General features: G+C 40.8%; 1 protein-coding gene across 2 annotated transcripts in view; it reads left to right on the top strand.

The window, feature by feature from the left end:
- Positions 1-12,338, top strand: part of SAMSN1 (SAM domain, SH3 domain and nuclear localization signals 1) — an 83,040-nt gene extending 70,702 nt beyond the window's left edge. The window contains exons 14-16 of one of the 2 annotated variants that reach the window (XM_026794861.2): positions 247-453; positions 1,946-2,096; positions 10,605-12,338. In XM_026794861.2, coding sequence (XP_026650662.2) covers positions 247-453; positions 1,946-2,096; positions 10,605-10,810 — 564 coding nt within the window. In that variant the 3' untranslated portion in view covers positions 10,811-12,338. The remainder of the gene's footprint in view (positions 1-246; positions 454-1,945; positions 2,097-10,604) is intronic. The other variant, XM_005489250.3, reaches the window with a different exon arrangement.
- The last annotated feature ends 8,243 nt before the right edge of the window (positions 12,339-20,581 follow it).

Here is a 20,581-nt window from a genome sequence, read left to right as displayed (position 1 = left end):
GGACCAAGTGGAACTCAAAAATAGTGAGAGGGGCTGCTCACCTCTCCTTCACAAAGGTTTGGAGATAAGGACTAGCTCAACTTTCTGTAATTATTTTCCTGGGATTTTATAAAAGCAAAGGCACTAAATCTAGATAATTAAAAAGTTACTTCACACTGACTAGTGCTGGTTTTGGTCCACAGAGGAAAAGCTGCATATAACAAACCAGAAGTGTAAGCTGTGTTGTGCTTTTTTTTCTGATTCTAGAAAGGAGACATCATAGATATCATCTGCAAAACTCCCATGGGCATATGGACAGGCATGCTGAACAACAAAGTAGGAAATTTCAAGTTCATTTATGTGGATATTATCTTGGAGGAAGAAGCTGCGCCCAGAAGGATAAACCCACACAGAGGAAGCAAAAGGACCAAGCCTAAAACACTGCAAGAGCTCCTGGAATGTGTCCACCTGCAGGTCAGCCAAGGCATTTCCCAGCTCTGTTTGAAACGTTCCCTTTCTGTGTGCTTGGGTTTGAATGTCATTTACAGGCAGGAGGGGAAAGGCAGGTTTCAGCAGCTTTGATGTCAGCAAAGCAAAGCAACCTTGTGTCTGTCTTTTATCTGATGTGAGTGATGCCAAGATGATTTTTTGCCTTTTCTTTATATACCTTTAATATACCTTCTATGTAACCTCGGTATTCTTAGAATGCATACTTGTAATTCTTAAAGTCTGATAATTTAGCACAGCCTCAGTATTTTGTTATGCCAAGAGACCAAACATCCTAAAGACCTCATAGCAGGAGGCCAGAAAACCCTACACTGTCTTGGGAAACCAAGGTCCTCTCTAGAAAATATCCTGTAAACCAGATTTGGCCCATCCAGGGGGGAATTCCATGGGTGGAGGAATATCACACTATTCATCCAGGCCTCCCATTGGGGCATCCTTGTTAGATATGCTAATTTATAAGGTCTAAAAATTGTATACATTATCAGTGATGTGGGTGCACTGTGACACATTCCACCCTGGAGACACATTCCACCCTTATTGGTGGGTGCACCAATAAGGATCCTTATTAAATACTGAGGTAAAACCCCCTTATCCCTTAACTGTATCTGGTTCTCAGTTTTTAGGACCAGGAAAGGCATCATGAGTGGCTTATAGAACTGCATTTTACCTCATCATGTGGCTGTGCCACTCAGAGAGGGACACTGGTGACTTGTCATCTCACCTGACTGCAGTTGTGTGTTCAAGTACAGGAGATGTGTGGCTGTGGATGTTTCAGGGGCAGGGCTGCAGTCTGACTCCAGAGCCAAAACTGAGAATTTGTGTTTCTCATTTCTTGCGATCTTTAGGGAGGAATAGTATTTTTGCACCAGGCTCACGTTGAGCTTCTCTCCCTCTCTGCAACCCTAGATCTTGACTGAGTGTCAAAGTGTAATGAGGTCGTGATTTACAAGTCACATTTTTAATAAGGGTAATTGCTTTGCTGCTGATGCAAACACTCCTTTCCCTGGAGCACGCACAGAGGTTTGTACTGACTTGACACACAGCTCAAGGGGGACCTTGTGTGACACAGCAGGGCCCAGGGCTCTCTCTGCTTCTCCCCTTCCCCCTCAAGGGTTTCTACTGTGAAAAGGCAGAGCACTCCTCACCTCAGAGCCCGTCTTGGGCTCAGAGTGGGAGAGACACTCATGGAGGGACCCACAACAGTCCAGACCCTCAGCAAATTCAATAATTTCTGACAGAGCTCTGTCCTGGTCCAGCTTGCTGCTGGGCTGTGCTAGGGAGCTCAGGCACAGATGCTGGCATGGCCAGGAGGGCTCCCAGGCATCTCTGCCTCTGTTCTCTCTTGCTCCCCACCTCTCCAATTGGACTGGAGAACAGAGCCCATTTCAACCTGGCCAAAAAGAAAAAGTGAAATTGTGCCTACTCCTCTACTAAACTTAGTGCTTTTTTCCTTTTGTAGGAATATGCCTCAACCCTCCTGCTGAATGGCTATGAAACTCTAGAGGACTTAAAGGATCTACATGAAAGCCACCTTATTGAATTAAATATTTCTGACCCAGAAGACAGGGCAAGGTTGTTATCAGCAATTGAAAATCTCCAGGACTGTGACAGTAAGTGTTTAAGATTTGCCAAGAGTATATGCACTAGTATCTTAAGCAAAAGAGAGCTTAGGTGAAAGAAATTTCTTTAATTTTTTAAACAGCATTCTGCAGATAATTACAAACTTTTTCTTCCCTCTCTTCATCCCACACTTAAATCCTTATCCAAATTAGCTTTTTTTTTTGTAAAAAGTATTGTAAAAAATATATAAAAAATAAATATGATAGCTGGTTTGCATTCTTCTCTCAAAGTTAATCTAACTTGTGTTTCTGGTGAGCTTCCAAGAGTTGAACATATGGGGTCTATATATGCATGTGTATTGGTCACCATTTTGTTTTCTTCACTTGTTCATTTTGTGGGGAGTGGAAAAGCTAGGATACAGAACAGGAAAAACTTTTTTTATGATATTTTAATGATATTTCCAGTCTGTAAATAATTTATGTCAGTTTTGTAGAAACTACAGCCAAGCAGTTACTTGATTAGATACTCAGCCAAAAGAGAAGGAAGGGGTTTTCACCTTCATTAATATTTGTGCATACTCCTCCTGTGCTGAGCAGTCATGTCATCAAATGTGCGCTTCCAATTGAGAAGCACAGAAAAAAAAAAGAGAAGGATAAACAATGTCTTCCTGGGATAATTTAATAGCAATTTTTTTCAGGCATCCACTTATTATCTCCTCAGTATGTAGACAGCTTTCCATTTTTTTTCCTGAATGTTTGGGCTTTTTTTGGAACCCCATTTGTACATTAAGTTGCTCCTGTTCTTATTCAGCTTCCAGTGAAAGGCTCTTGCAAATTTGTTGGAGTGCCATTAGAAAGGTTTTCTTTGCCCTCCAGGTTCAGAAGTTCTTTCTGGTCTATGGCTTTGTGAGATGACAGGTTTGAAAAGAACTCTTGAAGGGCTGTCTACGTAGAAGCAAAGATTGAAAGAGTGAATCCAGAAAAGAAAAGCGTTACATTTTGCACAAGTTTTACTGCAGGGATCTGCCAGGAAGGCACCTGAAAATGTACATACTGAGTGTAGTGTGTTTGTTGTGGGAACCTGACTTGCTGTGCTTTCTGCGCCTATTACTGAGAATGTTTTTCCACATTTAACACCAGAAAAATAGTAAAAAAAATGCTAGATTGTAATTTTGCAGTTTTGCATAAGGTGTGAAAGCCAAACTGATGCATAATGGTTTCTAACAGACCACATGAGTGCTGAAGTGTTCTGTAGTGGTGACAGTATGGTTTGCTATTTGTATTTGCTGGGTAACAAAAAGCAGAGCAAGCAGCTTTCAATACTGAATGTGTCTTAACCCCCAGTGTTCCACATGCACCTGTGCAAGAACTAAACCTAACAAGGTCCTTGTATGACCCATATTCTGAAAATGAATATGTTCACCCTATTACCCAAACTGGGTTCTTCCTACGTTGGCAGCATAGGATTTAGTAACTTCTTCAGGCAAAACAGTGTCCCTGATGTTATCTGCATGGTTTAATAGTTCAAATTCCTGTAACAGCTCTGGGAATAATACCATTAAATCTCATAAAGGGGTCCTTGCTTCAGAATCAGTGACAACACTGCAGTCTTATTTCAAGGGATTAAATGAATATTTGTTTCACATTCACTTTAGGTAGGTACAGCAAATCTTTCCAGTATTCAAATTCAATCAAGTAATTTTCCCATAATTTATGAATGCTCACAGGGATCAGAACCACAACACCTTTTTGTGTCATACCAGCTATAAACATTCGTTTAAGTCTAGTTAAATTTTGTAAGATTTGTGTATATTTTAGGGTAAGCCACGAGTAAATACTGCCCTAGTTTGGCTCTTGAATCCTCACCGTGTCTGGTTCAGAGGGATCAGAGCCTTTGTCACATGACTGGTGGGGACAGAACTGAACAACCTGTTCCAGAAAGGAGGATACTAAAGACCAAAATGGAGAGTAGCTATCTGTTAAGTTGTTATAACAAAAGACAGGGCGTCAAGATGATCTTGGGGATAAGCTCCGCATGAGTCTGACGTTGTACGAATCGTTTGACCTCTTTGTCCTTCTGTCAATCAGATTGGAAAATTGGGTTGAAAGAGCTGGGTGCTACTCTGAAAGTGAATTCTGCATCTGGACTGAACTTTCCTGGGTCAATATTTTTTTTTCCTAAATAGGCATGGCTCATTCCAGCATAAATGATTTTTTAATTAAAATTGATTTTGTGCATTGCTTAGAAGTGAGCTGCATAATTACCCACAGCTACAACATAATCTGTTTATTGGCCAAGAGAATTCTAGATAGAATTTCAGCACTTTCCAGGTAAAAAGTTCACTTTTTAAAAATAAGCTGAGGCCATGGACTCTATTTACTGTTCTAGGCCCATCCTCCTCACAGAGCTTGGAAAATTTCCCTGTCTCTGCATTCCATTTGTGCTTCCATGTTTGATTAATGGGTGGACAGGCAGGTATGGCCCAGAGTTGAAATACAAGGGTTTCTGAGTTTTTGTGACACTGCCATTACTCAGAACAACCAAATGTGCTGGAACGTAGCCTCATTTTACTAGACCCTCCTATAAATGCAGTAAAACAAGATTTCATATTTGTTTAATGTGAAATCTGATCTTGTGACATGTCCAGAGGTTTTTACAAGGCTTTTAATTTCTTTGTCATTCTTTGGCTTTTTCTTGACATTTATTGTATGTTATACTAATTAATTTCTTCATGACACATACTCATGGTGTATAATTCATCTTGCAGAATAAACATTTATTGAGTTTTCTGACCAAAAGACCTGCAGCAGTAGTTTCCACATTATATGCTACTTAAAGCCATGCAAAATACAGGATTTTTGGCAGCGAATTTTTTTTAAACTTACATTTGATTTAGACCTGAGTGAATTTGAAAGAACAAATTTTACCCATCTTATACTATGGGTATAGTATGAGAATATAGAATTTTCTTACTTATGGTATAAGTATATAGAATTTTAAAAAGTAAGTTTTATTTAGCAATTGCTACCACACAGTGTTTTTAAAGCAGATTTTTTTTCTATTACTGCACTGCCTTCTTTCTCTCCTTCCTGAGAGTCCAGGCCCAAATTCATCATCTTCAAATATTTCATGTAGCAAGGCTATCCTAGAATTGCGAGGATTTGTAAACTCCTCATGACCTTCCCCCCCTCTCAGACATTTTTTTAGATTTTCTATAAGTTGGTCAAACCTTTATATTTGGGGCAAAAGTCTTGGTTTCTATGAATTCATGGCTGTGAGAGAAAAAAAAAAAAAAGGCTTTTTCATAAAGCATTTCTTAATAGCTTTCCATTCTTCTCCCAGATGGCTTCTAGACAGGAGATGGATGTCTGTGCTTTTGTAGGATGCTATTTTTAAAGTGAAGCAGTTGCTGGATGGTTAATGAATAAAGTAATAAAAGAAGTTTGGAACTTCTTTTCTTGACCGCTTCCCAGGACACATGTTTCTGTGTGTGCAAAATAGGCTTGATTCTCTTCTCACATATATGATTTAAATCAAGAGGTTCATCCCTGAAATCCACTGGATTACACTAGTCCAAAGCTATTCTGAGCGAAAAAAAAATTAGACTCCATTGGATATGTGAATGCAGGTAATTTTATGGAAAAACCCCAAAAGGTGAATATGTGCAATTTGGGGGTTAATATTTTACACTTATCTCCCCAAATCCATTTCCTTAGCTTGCTTTTCATATTTAAGTGCAGATCATACTTTAAATTCCACTACTAATACCAAATAAGGTTTACTCTTTGTTTATTGTTCTTGGACAGCAAGATAGGAGATAAATAAGGACACGACTTTCAGTTCTCAGTCACATCCCTTACATGAGAATCAGGGACCAAAAGTTCCATTTTACACTGGGCAGTGCCTTTCAACACAAGGGATCATACAGTACCTTGTCAAGGTCAAATAGTGCTCAAAGACAATCTCCCCTTCTGTACTGTGGTACAACGCATTGGCCTGAACATAATATTTCCACATTTCCCAAGGAAGCTCATCCTTGCATGAGTATTAGTATTTTTCACCTTTTTTTTTCAGGCACATCTGTTTGCTTCCAGATTTTAGATAAAAAGAGAAGCTTCTCATTTCTGTTTTCACCACAAGTTCTCACATCAGTTCAACAACTTTTTCCTCTCATAAAAGCTGTGCCACTGATTTCAATGGATGCAGTATTTTAGGTGGCATATCTACATATTTAAATATCCACAAAATGTTTAGTCTTTAGAATACCCAAAGTACTGCATAAACCACTTCAGGTTTCTCTGCATTTTTTCCAAGAATTACTGCCCTTTACTGCTCCCAGATGATCCTTTCTGAGTTTGATGCCCTGTGAGCTCTCATTTCATTTTCACACTTAGATGGTCTAACTGGCACAGGTGATACATGTATATATGTGTACATGCATTGGAGGCCTGGCTTCATTCTCCAAAACTGACTTTGTTTAGTGAGGCCCAGTGACAGGGCAAGGAGCAATGGCCATAAATTGAAACACAAGAAGTTTCATCTCAATGTGAAGAACTTCTTTACACTGAGGGAGGCAGAGCACAGGAGCAGCTGCCCAGACAGGGAGCAGAGTCTCCCTCTCTGGAGACATTCCAAACCCACATTCCTGCGTCACCTGCTTCAGGTGACCCTGCTCTGGCATGAGGGTTGGCAGATGATCTCCAGAGGTCTGTTCCAAGCATCCTGTGATTCTGTGATTTTGAGCCTTTAGTTAGTGAAAGGTGCTGCTCAGTGCGGCACCGCTGCAAGGTGGGTGACTCAGCCTAAAGCACTCAGGAGCCCAGTGCTCCTAGTCCAGCTGACAAAACTCACAAAGGCAAACTCTCAGAGAGCCCACTCATGAAGTTTGGTTTGCACTTGGGTGACCTTCTTTTTGTCCAACACAAAATCCAAGCCTTCTGCCACTCATCTGACATAACTGCACAGGAGTCAGAGTGACCTCTGTGCATTCTTGAGCTGAATTCCCTTAAAGCCAAGCTTAAAGTGCTTCCCTAATCAGGACTTTAACCTCATTAGAAAGGGGAAAAGCGCTGGTGAAGGAAAAAAGAAATCTGTCCTTGCACGTGTCGTGCACATCTAAGTCATTGAATAACAAAAACTCATTTTAAAGGTCTAAGTAGTGAGGAAGATAAGGGATGCATCACACATCTCTCACCAAGGCTAAAGGCCTCACATTTTTTTCAGAAGTCTGAATATAATCCTACTGTCTAAAAGAGTACTGGAATATATGTGTCAAAATGATGCATATCTTGGGCTCTTCTGGCCATATCATAGACAACAGTGACTGAGAGCCATTTATCTTCTGTGAAACTGCTTTACTGTAGAAAAATGATAGGACTTCCATTTGTTGATAAGATAGTTATTTCTGATGATTCCGCAACATCTAACGGCAGTTTAATTTTATCAATTCCTGTTTTCTGTGCAGCGTGGCTTTCTTCTGATGTCCAAAAGATTAAGGCAGCAAACCCACCTTTCCTGATGTAGAACTTGAGCATGTACATGTTAGAGAAAGGACTTTAGCAGAATGGAATTGAAGAGCCAAAAGCTTAAAAAGAAAAAGAGCAAAAGTTCCTTTGCTCTTCTCATGAAGCAACTTCTAAAATTGCACAATATGTATTTTTATAATACTCAGGATCCTGTTCAAATGGTTTAGTGGTTACTGCATAATATTTAAGACTGCTTTAAAGAGAAAAAAAAGCACCAAAGTTTGCTTACTGTCTTTTCTTCATAAAAATGGAGGGGGAGGGGTGTTCTTCCAACTTTTTCTGCTTAGAATGAAAAATAGAAAAAATAGTATTTTTACTGTCTCAAACACCTGAATATTTTTGGTTTTCAGTTTTTCATATAAGAAAATTCAACTAGTTTTACAAGAAGTTTTACATATATGTATGTCTTCTAAACAGAGATTTCTCATTTTCCTAATTGTTTACCTAAATTCAGACTGAAAAAAAAAAAAAAAAAAGAAAAAGAAATCTCAGTTCTAGGCTTGTCTGGGCATTATTCCCTGGGGAGACATTGATAAAAAAATTAGGATCTGTTGTTCACATAGGAACTGCTTAGCTTATATAGACAACCAGTTACAAGGCACTAATACAGTGACTAAGACCACATTTTCCTTTTAATCCACTGGCTACTCGGTCCTCTCCCCATTGTAGAACAAACAAAGTGGATGGGGGCTCCTCTCTGCCCTTGCCAATGTAAACAGGATTAACCCTTTGTCGGTCAGTGCTTGGCAGGGCAGCAGATGAGCTGGAGGGGAAGATGAGAGGGCAGCCAGCAGCGTCGGCGGCCGAGGGGATTTGGGGGAGGCCGAGGGCAGGAGGGCTCCCAGTGCTGCACAAACCCTGGTTCCCTTTGCCCCAAGGTGGGATGGGGCTGCAGGGAGCTGGGGACACGCTCAGGACCAGGCTTTGCTGGGCCATTGCTGCTTTTTGTGCTGAATTTTGTGCTATCACTGCCAGCAGCAGTGGGAATACCTTCACCAGTGTGATGCCTTTGTGATTCCTTCCTGACTTCAATCAGAAATCAATTGGACCCTCCATGATCAAATATGTTCCCTGCAAAGAGAGAGATAACATTTGACATGACAAACTATGTTCTGTAAAGTGAGAAGGAGATCAAACAGTTACAGATATCAATTAAATCTGCTGCAACGTGTGCTCTCGCATGCAAGTGCAATTAACAATTAATTTAGCTGAGAACAAGGTGGGACTTCTATTTCTTGGAAAATATTTAAAGTAATTTTTTTTATTGTTCTTCGAAATACATCTGGTTATGCCAATACCCTCAAACTTTATTGAAAAAATAACTAAGTTGAGACTTTGGATTCTTTAAAAAATTCAGTTAATTTTTACAATTTATTAGGCAATTGGAAGTTAGAAGATATTAAGCACATTTAATCAGGCCAAACAAATCTACAAGGCTTCCATCAAGACCTCAAAATGCTTCTCAACAAATCAAAATGTTTTGTGAAATAAGCTTGTTGCAATCTCACACGATGAAAAATGTCTCCAAAGAAACTCTCCCACTGTTCCATTTCACTGTAAAGGAGTGAAAAATTTCAGCCTTTCATTTCTAATTTATTCTGTGTTATTCAATAGAAGGTAGATTAAAAAAAAATCAAATGTAAAATCTTTCACATTTTACCAAATTTCCAACAATTGAAATAAAAGTCTGTATGAATGCTCTTTGTGAAAATTTTAAAATTCTAGAAACTAAAATAGATATAGATTTTGACACAGCATTAAATCCTTCATATCTTTGGACTTCCATTCCATTTCTACTTGAATTGAGACAGTTTAAATATGACTAAAGATCCAGAACTGACTGTTTAACCAAAGAAGAACAAAACAAGTAGAAGAAGGGAACTTTCTTTGCAAAAGCAAGAAGGTGCCATTTTTCTGAAGGGATAAAAATCTGGAGCAAAACATCTGTTTCCTCTGAGATGTGTTCCCTATACTTTGTTCAGAAAGCCAGATACAGTTTGAAGTAAAACGACAGCTACAGATGGGTGGTAACAGCACAAGAAAAAAAGTAGGAAATGGAAAGATTTATATTTTATAGCTTATTTTCTTAAGAAATTTACTGTGAGTAAACATGTATTTCACAGCTAGAGAAGAGGAAGAGGAAATTTAAAACAAGTACATGTAAGAGTCATCATATACTTGTATGTCTTCTCTCGTTGAACTTCTCTTGAGAGGTCTGTTGATACTGCCACTGAGTTCCAGATTTTTGAATTTGAACAGATTAGTCATCCAGCAGCTAAACAAGGGCAAATTATTTGCAAGATAATTTGCTTCTACTTAGTTTTGGAACAGCGCTCAAAAACCATACAGCAGAAATTAGGCAGCTTATCTTCCTCTGAGGTTTCTGTGTTTTGGAAAATAACCTTCTGGATATCAAGCTGAGCTTGGTGGAAGTTTCCATCAGCCACCCACTCCTGCTGAAAAGCTGGGTGCTTAGAAAAGCTGGTTGGCACGTCTTTGTGCCAAGCGCTTCTGAAGGGCAGCACATTCTCTGTGCTCAGAGAGCACATCAGGTGGTGGGGCTGCACTCCAAAGACACAGATCTATAGAGAAATGTGTTTTAAACCAGGCTCAGTGGTTAGTTCAGTATCCCAGTCTGTGATACACGAGCTTGGGAGGGGGAAAGGCTCCATCTGTGCTGTGGGCATGGTGACCACACACAGTGACTGCTGCACTCTGCACAGCCTCAGCATAAAGGATCAGGCCAAAGAAGGACCTCAGCATAAAGGATCAGGCCAAAGCCCCCAACATTCATCTCTGAGAAACATCCAGAAGGAAAAAGACCAACCCCATTGTCAGCTCAGGTGTTGTTACACTCGTGTAATCGCACTTTTAATTCTCTCTGCTTCTGATGGACAAAATATATTGAGGTAGTCATGTGTAGGTTACCAGCTCTGTTTCCAAAGTTCTTCAAGATCAGTCATGCTGCTATCTCAGCTCTTTTCCAAGGTATTTGTATTGACAATTTTTTCTTTCTTTTTTTGTTCTTTCTAGCTGAAGAACAGCAGAAAAGTGAGGATGGTCAGGAGACACAGAACTTGAGCCCTCACCAGAGTTTTGACAAATCCCAGTTAAAGGACTGTCCAAGAGATTCTGGCTGTTACATCTCATCAGAAAATTCAGATAATGGTAAAGAAGAAGCAGACCCAGAAGCCCTGTGTGAAATGGTGCAGTCAATAACAATCAGTGAGTCAAACTGATTCGGTCCTGCTGCTTTTCTGCAGATTTTCAGAAAAGACAATCACATTTGTCAGTATGGTGGCACAGAAGCAGAATAAAAAAATATTCTCAACACTGAGAATCTACTTTTTTCTGATTCAGGATGCTCAAACTGTTTCATATGTGGACACTTGATAGCTAAATGTTAGTTGATAAGAATTTCTCATGTTTTTCTTTTCAATGAATCTACAGGTTTTACCCTGAAAAGTTTATACAAATGTATTTATAAATATTTGTACAGAAAATGCATTTTCTATATTAGTAGGGATTTTTTTTTTTAGGTAGTGGTTCATAATCTGGAGATGTTAATTTCTGGAACTGTCCAAAATGTAAATATTGTACATATTTATTTTAAAAATATATGGATTCATCACACTGTCTCTATTTTCAGCTGTGTTTTGCTGATTTGTGTACAGAATGTTTTTCATTGATATATCATCATAATAAAAATGTGGATACAGTCACACTCTGCTTTGAAAAGTACCAAGCCAATTCTCACTAATATTAAAGCTGTTTCACACAATGTTTCTCCAAAGTGAGCTCTAAAGTAGACTGTCATTTTTCCAGTACTTTTTCCTGGAGGCATGAGAGAACTGCAGGTTGAATCTGAATTCAGTTCTCCGTGGTCTCGATGTTGTGGAAGAACAGAGCCATCCAAATGGCAGTGGCAATTTTTTTATGGTTCTTTTCACACCTGTTCTCATTTGTCCCAAGCATTATACAGAGAATTCAAACTCAGAGCAAAAAAAGTCATCAGGATCAGTGTTCTGCTTTTATGATAATATTTTGTGAAGGTGTTGCCTTTTGTGTGTGGTGTGAAGTTTGTTAATAGAGTATGTGTTTGTATACAGAACTTGGAAGCTATGGTTATTGTACCTGACTGTCTTTCATATGAGATTTTATTGTTTTTTCCCAGTATATTTCACACTGGAATACACTTTTTTAACTGCCTGTCTTCTTTTAGAGTACTTCCTTCCATAATAAACAGAATCATGTGTTTAAGCCCTTTCAAAATACTTGATTTTTAATGTGGTCATTACATTTCAAAGACTGCTCTTTTCTAAGACTAACACAGTAAATAGTAATTCCACTGAGCATTTTCAGCATGCATGAGAATCTGTTTATCGAGTCAATAGGGGGACTTTTTGCTCTGTCATTAGTCACAAAATTTTCATAATTTAAGGAATTTTGCATTTATGTTAAAGAGCTTCCACATATTGCTGACAGCTTGAAAGAAAATCACCTTCAGAAGAGATGAAACACAAAAAGTTCCACCCCCAAAAGAGTATTTCTGAAGAAGTTATAAACAAATGGAAGGCTTTTTCTCCCTTTCTTTTTCTTTTCCCCAATGCAAGTGTTTTCTGTACTTTTCATGACTTCTCAAAAGTCTGCTGCTGTCAGACTCCTAACACACAAGGCTGCTTTGAAGGCTGTAGTATAAAATTGCCATTTTAGAAAATTGCATTAAGAGGATTTCAAAGATTTGGAGTAAATAAACACTGTTTAGGGAAAAAAAAAATTAAAAAAATTAAGGGAGGAACTATGATTTGTTTCTGGTTTTAACTTAATTTTGATACCAGCAACAAAGGTTATCATTTAGCAGCAATAATCCCATACTGCCAGGTGTGGTGGGGATGCAGAACCCTTGGTGGGATGCAGAATATGAGAGCTTGTATCAAGCAGCTGTATTTGTTTCTTAATGCTTTTCCAGCCAGTAGTGCATCATGACATGCAGTATTGACATTACTTAATATGACTTAACTTCTGAAATAATGGGTTTGAATTGGCTTCTATCATCTCCTCATCCCAGAGAGGGACTAAGTTCAGCTTGAATTTCTCTCAGAGGAGCTTAGCTTGTGGCTTTTGTGGCAGATTGCACTTAGTCCTCAGGTTCTGAAGACATCTGCAAAATTGCTGAACCTATAAAAGGATGTTGAGGTGAGCTTAAATATGGTTGTGACTGTCAAGAAGCAGTTTAGTTAGCTGGGTCAAGAGCTGACAGCCACAGAGACCAGAGCTGTGCCCTGATATAAACACTCTGACAAATGTTAATTTGCACAGGTTTGCAAATGAAAATAAGGCCTCCCTAAACAGTTGCACAGAGAAAGGCAAAGCTTTCAGCAGAGAAAAATACACAACAGCTGCTGTATTTTACAGGAATTAAACTCTGCCTATTGGGCTGATGGCAAGGGGATACAGGTGTAAGGTAAAGTATTGGGAACTAAGGGCATGAGTTGTAACTGCTCTGATCTCCAATCAGCAAGGCTTTGTCCAAAGGGCCTCTTATTTAGAAAAAGATATCAACTGAAAGCTTGTTTGAGACTTTTGTAGCTTCCTGAGAAGGCAGAGCAGATTAGATCTCAAACTGAGACACTTCCGCTCTCTCACACTGTTCCGAGAAAAAGAATGAGGAAATTTTGAACCACAAAGCAAAAACATTGTGTTTTCTATAAGCAGCAGACCCAACTTGCTTTCCTCTCTCAGTAGTCTCATTAATCACACTGATCAAGGATTAAAATGTTTGGAATGGCAAAAGCATTTCTCCAAGTGGTTTAAGTGCTGGGTAATCTGGATAAAAGGTTGTTCTAGGAGATCTTGGAAAAAGTCTGGTGGAGACCTAAGTGACTTTCAAGCAATTCTTAAAATGTCCCTGAGATAGGGAAGAGAAGAAAGCAACAAAGGTTTTGTTCCTCTCTGTCACTTTCTCAAGAGTGTCACGTCCCTTTTCATTTTTATTTTTATTCACCTGCCTCTACATTTAAGGAGAACTAAGACATTTGCAAGTCACTTATTTGGAAACTGCTCCCTGCAGTTACAAAGAGATGCAAAACCAGTCAGCAATAGCAGAGGCAGAGCTGATGAGGGGCAGCCCTTGCAGCCTTTAGTCATGGGGATTTCCTGGCTGCACAGGCTGTGCTGCAGGTGCAGCACTCCCCCAGGGCTGGCTACTGACACATGTGCTGCTGCTGCTGCTGCTGCCCACAGCAGAAAGCCACAGCTCAGAAAGACTTGGGTGACTGTCGCAGACATCTTTTTATGAAAATCCTTTCTTTAAGACGTTTTCTTCCTCAGAAGCTGAGAAGCTTCAGGAACAAAATGTAAACAATGGTTATCTGCTGCTGTGGAAGGCAACAGGTGCATCTGTGATTGGTCTCATCTGCTTGTTTGTAATTAATGGCCAATCACAGCAGAGCTAACTCGGACAGAAACAGCTGCCTTTGTTATCATCCCTTCTTTTCTAGTCTTAGCTTAGCTAGCCTTCTGAGATGAAACTTTTCCTTCTATTCTTTTAGTGTAGTTTTAATGTAATATATATCATAAAATAATAAATCAAGCCTTCAGTAACGTAGAATCAGATCTACGTCTCTTCCCTCATCCTAAGACCCCTGTGACCACTGTCACAGGTGACCCCCACAAAAATTCAGGTGGTGGCAGGCCTCCTCCTTCCCAAAGCAGACCCATCTCTGGTCAAAGTTAGCAGTGTTTGTTAGTGCTGCCCTGTGCTCAGCCCCTGTGACTGCCATCCACAGCTGGCATCACATTAGAGGAGGGCTGCTCTGCCATCAAAAAGAGGAGCTGAGTGCCCGGCCATGCATGATCCATGTGGACTAGGCTGCAGATCCCTGGGGGCAGCATCCTGCTCTCCAGAATCTGTAGCAACACCTCTGAAAGTCAGAGTGCATCAGCCTAAGGGCTGCCAGCAAGGAAGGGCTTGCTTTCATTGTGCTGAGGTGCCCATGAGCACAGGAGAGCAAGGAAGAATTTGGGCAGCTCTGTGGAAATTCTGGAGAGGATTAATCTCTGAGGGACTCAACCAACTGCAGGCTGCCAGCTGGACTGCACAGCACTCACACAACCCTGCCAGCTGGCCCAGCCAATTTTCCACCCACCTTCCACTCAGTTTTCCTTCCCATAGCTCACCAATTCTACCCCTGAGTGTCTGGTCTGTGATGTGCACAGGTCATCAGCTGTGAAATAAAGGGCCCCTTTGTACCACAGCACTTTCTCCCACGTCGTGGCAATTGAAATAATTTCTGGCATTGCCATGGAGCTGCATCACACTGGTAGACCCATTTGTAAAGAAGGCTGGTGCACAGATAACAAGGCAATATTGAAGGAATAAATGGGTGCTGTGAAACAGGCAGGCCAGTTTGTAGATGTCACAGTGTTCACAGGATGAGTACATCCTGCCCCTTGCCTGGAAATCAGTGTTTCCATCAAGTCAAGGCCAGTACAGTTCTTTCTGCCCACGCAAACACGCACAGATCTGTGGGCAGCACGTAAGGGATGATGTGCCACAGGCTGCCCCAGTCCTTGGGTCACAGTGGCAGCTTGGTATCTGTCCTGAGACAGCTTTGATGGCAGTCGTGCCACTGAGTCACAGTGTCACAGATGCCTGAGCCTTTTGTCAGTCAGAGAGAAGCAGTCTCAACATGTCTAGTAACAGAATGGCAAACACTCTGCCTTTTTCACAGCTCACAGATGAGGTTTTGGGCTATGTTAGCTTTTGAATGGATTATTTGCATCATGCTCTGTCTGCTGGCTGCATATGGTGTGGAACTGCTTTGTGCAATGACACTCCGTGTGCTGGTCCAGCAATAGGTGACATAGGATGGCACAAGTTTATCCCTTTGGTTTAAGGGTTCCTGCATGAGATATTCATCTGTGTCCCTGATCCTCAGTTCCTGGGAGGCAAGGAGCACATTTTTGCCTACAATTGACAACGTGGAACAGGCTATAATATGGCTGTATGGAGCATTCAGTTTGTATGTACTCTGATAAACCCACCAGCCTGCAGCTCCTCATCTGCCTGTGATTCCCTGAGGATTGGCCACAGGAATGACACAGGCAGGAATACTTGCTGCAGGTTGACAACCCTTAAACTGAATCCAGTTTTGGGATTCCCAGTGCAGGAAGGACCTGTTGGAGCCAGTCCAGAGGAGGCACCAAGGGGATCAGAGGGATGGAGCAGCTCTGCTGGGAGGAAAGGCTGAGAGGCTTTGGGGTGATCTGATTGCGGCTGTCCAGCACCTGAAGGGAGCCCACAGGAAAGATGGAGAGGGACTTTTGACAAGAGGATGGAGTGATAGGACAAAGGGGAATGGCTTCAAACTAACAGAAAGCAGGTTTAGATAAGAGATTAGGAAAAAAATTATTTGCAGTGAGGGTGGTGAGGCACTGGAACAGATTGCTCAGAGAAGTTGAGGATGCCCCATCCCTGGAAGTGTTTAAAGCCAGGCTGGACGGATCTTTGAGGAACCTCGTCCTCTGAAAGGTGTCCCTGCCCATGGTAGGGGTTTGGAATACATGATCTGTAAGGTTCTTTTCAAAGCATTCTATGGCTCTGTAATTCTGTGATTGTATGACTAACTGATCCTAGAGGAAGGGCTGGTCTGTTCACTGCAAAACTAACAAAAGTGGTTTCAAAGCTTCTACTTTCTCCTGGTTAGGAAAGGTCAACAAATTGCCACAGGCACATAGGCAAAAGGGGCTGGAGAACAGCAATAAATTCAGGAAAACACAGCAGTTGAATCTACAGAGTTCCACCATGTCTGCATGAACAGCAGTCATTGCAATGAACATGAACTCAGTATTCAGGGAAATATGTATTCTCTAGAAGGAGGAAATATGTAGGGGGATACAGTATGGGTAAATGAAGGTGGTAGAGAATGTAATCTTATCCCCTAAAGAGCTGCAGCTGGACCAATTACTAAAGATTAGGAGCAGGCTACAGCGGTAGCCAATAAGCAGAGTGTTATAAAAGAGTGGATTGGTGGGAACTGGAGTCAGTTGGCTGCTGTGAGGACAAGGGAGAGTCAGTGCCAGAGGAGCTGCCTGCAAGAGACATCAAGGAGGTATGGAACTCTAGCAATATGGTACCCTTGCAATATAATGAAAGTAGAACCCCTGCACTATAATGATGACAGGCATAGATGGGAGGAGGTCCATGATAGGCTTGGAGGGTCTGAGAGGGTCATTTTATTTTTTGTGGCTCAGCAGTATTAGGTCTGACATGCTCAGAAATCTCTTCTAGGCATGAGAAGTGTCTGCTGACAGCAAGAGGACAGAAGATCTGTCAGTGCCAAAGAGTCATACAGAAACGAGGGATAAGAGGGCTGGAGGGCAAGAGGTGCTCCTGAGCAGCTTCTATACCTTGGCTGCTTAATTTAAGCTTGGCCAGTGTCCCACAGAGTGCCTGTTTCCTGGGCAAAGCACACATGCCCTCAGCTCCCAAGGCCCTTTCCCCATGCTAATCCAGAATATTTCTCTGGAGGACCTCTGGTGCTGTGTGCCATGCACAGGTTTTTAGGGGGGAACACTAAAGGTGTAGCCATGTTGTGCAACTCAGCATTAGGACATGGAGACAGGTCAGGACTGTGCAGGGCCATCAGGGAATTTTGGCAGACTGTGGCCAAGCTGGTGACATCTTTTGGCCACAAGTTATGTCCATGTGGCTGAGGGAGGGAAGGCATAGGAGTGCTTCAACCTGAATCATTCCCAAGCCTCAGTTTTCATACAGAAGGAACCAAACTGTGCATTATAGATACTCTGAATGTGAACAAACATAAAACTGTTGAGGGTTCCTCAGTGATTTGGGGTGGAGTTTGCATGCAGTGTGTCCTCTGCCACCAGCACAGGCAGCCTGTGCTATTCCCGTCTCCTTCTATTCCCATCTCCTGGAGCAGCTCATCCAGACACAACTGACATGCTTTGCTCTGACACCCAGCACCCAGTGCAGCTCTCAGGGACTGCTCCTGCAGCTCAGCCAGAGCTGAAAATCAGGCCCCAGCCTTTTGCCACTTTTCTTTGGAAAGGAACAAGGTCTTTATGCCTGTGATTGCCATTATATCACAAATCTCTCTAAAATGTTCACCATCATATTTGAGAGCATTCCCTTGCTGCCTATCAAAAAAAGAAAATCCTCCAGGGAAGGCACTTCTCAAAATACTGTTGGCAATAACCTTAGACTTTAGAGAGTGCAAATGTAAAAGAAGTGGAAATAGAAAGCTAGTCATGTGGGGAAAAAACACTTTAGAGAAAAATGAATACAGCAAACCTGAGGAACTTGCACTCTTGTAAAGAAATCTCTCTGTACATTATTACCTAACTGCTTTGCCTCCCAAGTTTGCTCTCATCTCCAGCATAAGAGGTGAATGACTATCATTATTTACCCCAGCATATTAAAATAAAATGTAACTTACTCAGGAACAGTTATTTCTCTTTCAATGTCTCTTTGGTAAAAATATACAGCAAATACTTCCTTATTGATGTTTTGAGCTGTGAGGATATTTAAAGAGAGTGCTGAAGTATCAGAAGGAGCTAAAAGATCATAACAGCTAACTAATAACTGTGTACTACTCAATTGTAGGTACATGCCCACAGGACATCTACCTGTTTTACTTCTGCTTCACTTTTCAGCCAAAATGTAATAGCAGTCTTTTCTTATTTTAACTTGGTTAAGGAAAGGATCCTTTGTGACCTAGAAAAGGCTTTGGAGGGGCTGCTCTTTCATTTTGCTTGCAGCATGGAGGGAAAGCCATCATCAGTGGAAGGGCTGTGTGACCAGTGACTCTGTCAGCTACAGGTTCGTTTTTTTAGGAAAAAAAAAGGGGAAAATTGACTGGTTTGGACTGAATTTGTAGATATATTTAACACATAGCTAAGGTATGAGAAACTTTGTGTGTTGTGAAAAGCACAAAGGCTGTAGCTACATGGGTCAGCCCTACAGCTGTTTAGTGAGGTGAACGGAAAACAATGGCTGTCCAGTAAAACAGGAGCTGGGCATGAGCATATGCACACCAGTCACCTATAGTCCTTGCATAAATTCAGTCTCTCCAACACTAATTTTGTTGTTTCCTGTAGTAAAATACCTAAATCTTGCCCAACTGGCAGAAAAATTAGGTGTTATTTGACAAAAAATAAACAAATTTGTGTGAGACATGATTCAGTAATGTAAGATCCTAGATAAGAGGTTTAGGTACATACTATACAGTACTTCATAGTTTCAAAATTGAATACGGGGGATCATTTAATTAAAACCTATTCAACTGAAAATCCTATTTATCTGAAACAAATGTTTGTCCTATCTATAATATCAACAAACTATTCACATGAGCAACTAGCAATAAACAACAGAAAGATGCACAATGAATGTCAATTAACACAATTTGCTATCAAATAAACTTGCAGTTTATGTGTACAGCTTTAGCATTGTCCTGTGTATCCATTATAAAGGTCAATTAACCTCAATTGCAGCTAGTCAGCTTGTTCTGAAACAAAATCAACATAAGATACCTTTCATTTTTTTTTAAATCAGCATCTCAGCAATTCAGTTGCCTGGCACTGAAGAACTTTTAAATTGCTAAAAGTCTTTGCACAAAAGTTTTATGTTAGCAAATGTCAAAAAAAAAAAAAAGAAAAATAGAGTCAGATTGGCTGAAATTGTCAAGGTATCACAGTGTGGCTGCACAAGGCTTTTAAAAATATTCATTATTCAGCACATAATCATGGATTCAAAACAACAAAGAGCTTTGGTATGTGTATGCCTCAAAGGATGAAAATCTTCCTAAGTAAAGCTTTCGATGCATAGACTAATCCAAGACTACACTAACAAATCTCTTGAAATGGAAATCCTTGCTGAAAATGGCCTGTGTGCTTTAAACACTATCAAAAGCGTTCTCTCCCCCCAACCCCTCCCCCTTGGCTGCAGAATGTCAGCATTTATGGTAAAAGTCAATCAGGTGCTCACTTGTTCTGCTTAATCAGGAAGAAGTGGGGCCACGTGAGCACTGGGAGTTCTCATCTGGAATTGCACAAGCATCACTAACTCAAAGGGCCATCAATGCTGCAGAAAGCAAAGGAAAGGGGTTGGAAGTCTGACATAGTGGTCTGTAAAAGAGGCATTAAATAGTTGAAATCACACTTGAAAATACAGGTGAATCCAAAACCAAACAAAAAAAAAAAAAACCACCAAAGCAAACAAACCTGAGAAACAAGGCACACAAAAATAAACCCCAAACCAAACCCCAAAAAGCTGATATGGATTATTGATCACTCTGCAGGACGTTGTCCAGTGGCTGTTCCAGCCACCGGCCATGGAGCTAGGCTTCTATCCAAGCTGTCAGTGTCTGAGAGGCTGTTTAACTCAATTCTTAAAAAATAATGGGCAAGGTGGTGGCTGACATGATGAATCACAACTCTGGCCCCTCCAGATGCTCCCACAGTCTTTTTAAAGCTGATGATAGTTACAAAATGACTACAGTGGTGTCTTCTCTCTTTAGAAGGAAATCATAGGAGACTGTACAAAGACCTAAGGCAAAAAAAGATTGCTTTCTTGGCACACACAAACACACCTTCCTTCTCAGAAGGTTAACAGGGGCTCTGTGCTTTCTGTGTCCTTTATGAACTTTGTCTTTGCTGTAGGCAGAGTGTGTTCAGCGCTACAGAGCAATTTTTCTACTTCTGCTGCTACTGAGGCTCACAGAATATTAAAAAAGAAAAAAAAAAGGCAGAAGTTTAGAACATAATTATACCAGACATGAACCTGTGGGAAAAGGCTTTGTTTTCTGGGTAAAATTCACCTGTGTCCCCAAGGCCTATGCAATAATACTTGCCTACAATTGTAGTCTGAAAACCACAGTCTCTTAACTACTTTAGAGTATCCTGACTCACTGCTTCGTTCTACTTCAGTGCTTCATTCTTCCTAGAGGTGATTTTTACTCACCCCTCCATTGCTACAGCAAACATCAAAC

This window comes from Zonotrichia albicollis, chromosome 2, assembly GCF_047830755.1.
Source record: "Zonotrichia albicollis isolate bZonAlb1 chromosome 2, bZonAlb1.hap1, whole genome shotgun sequence".
In the NCBI taxonomy this organism is placed as follows: Eukaryota; Metazoa; Chordata; class Aves; order Passeriformes; family Passerellidae; genus Zonotrichia; species Zonotrichia albicollis.
This window is presented reverse-complemented; position numbering and strand designations above follow the sequence as displayed.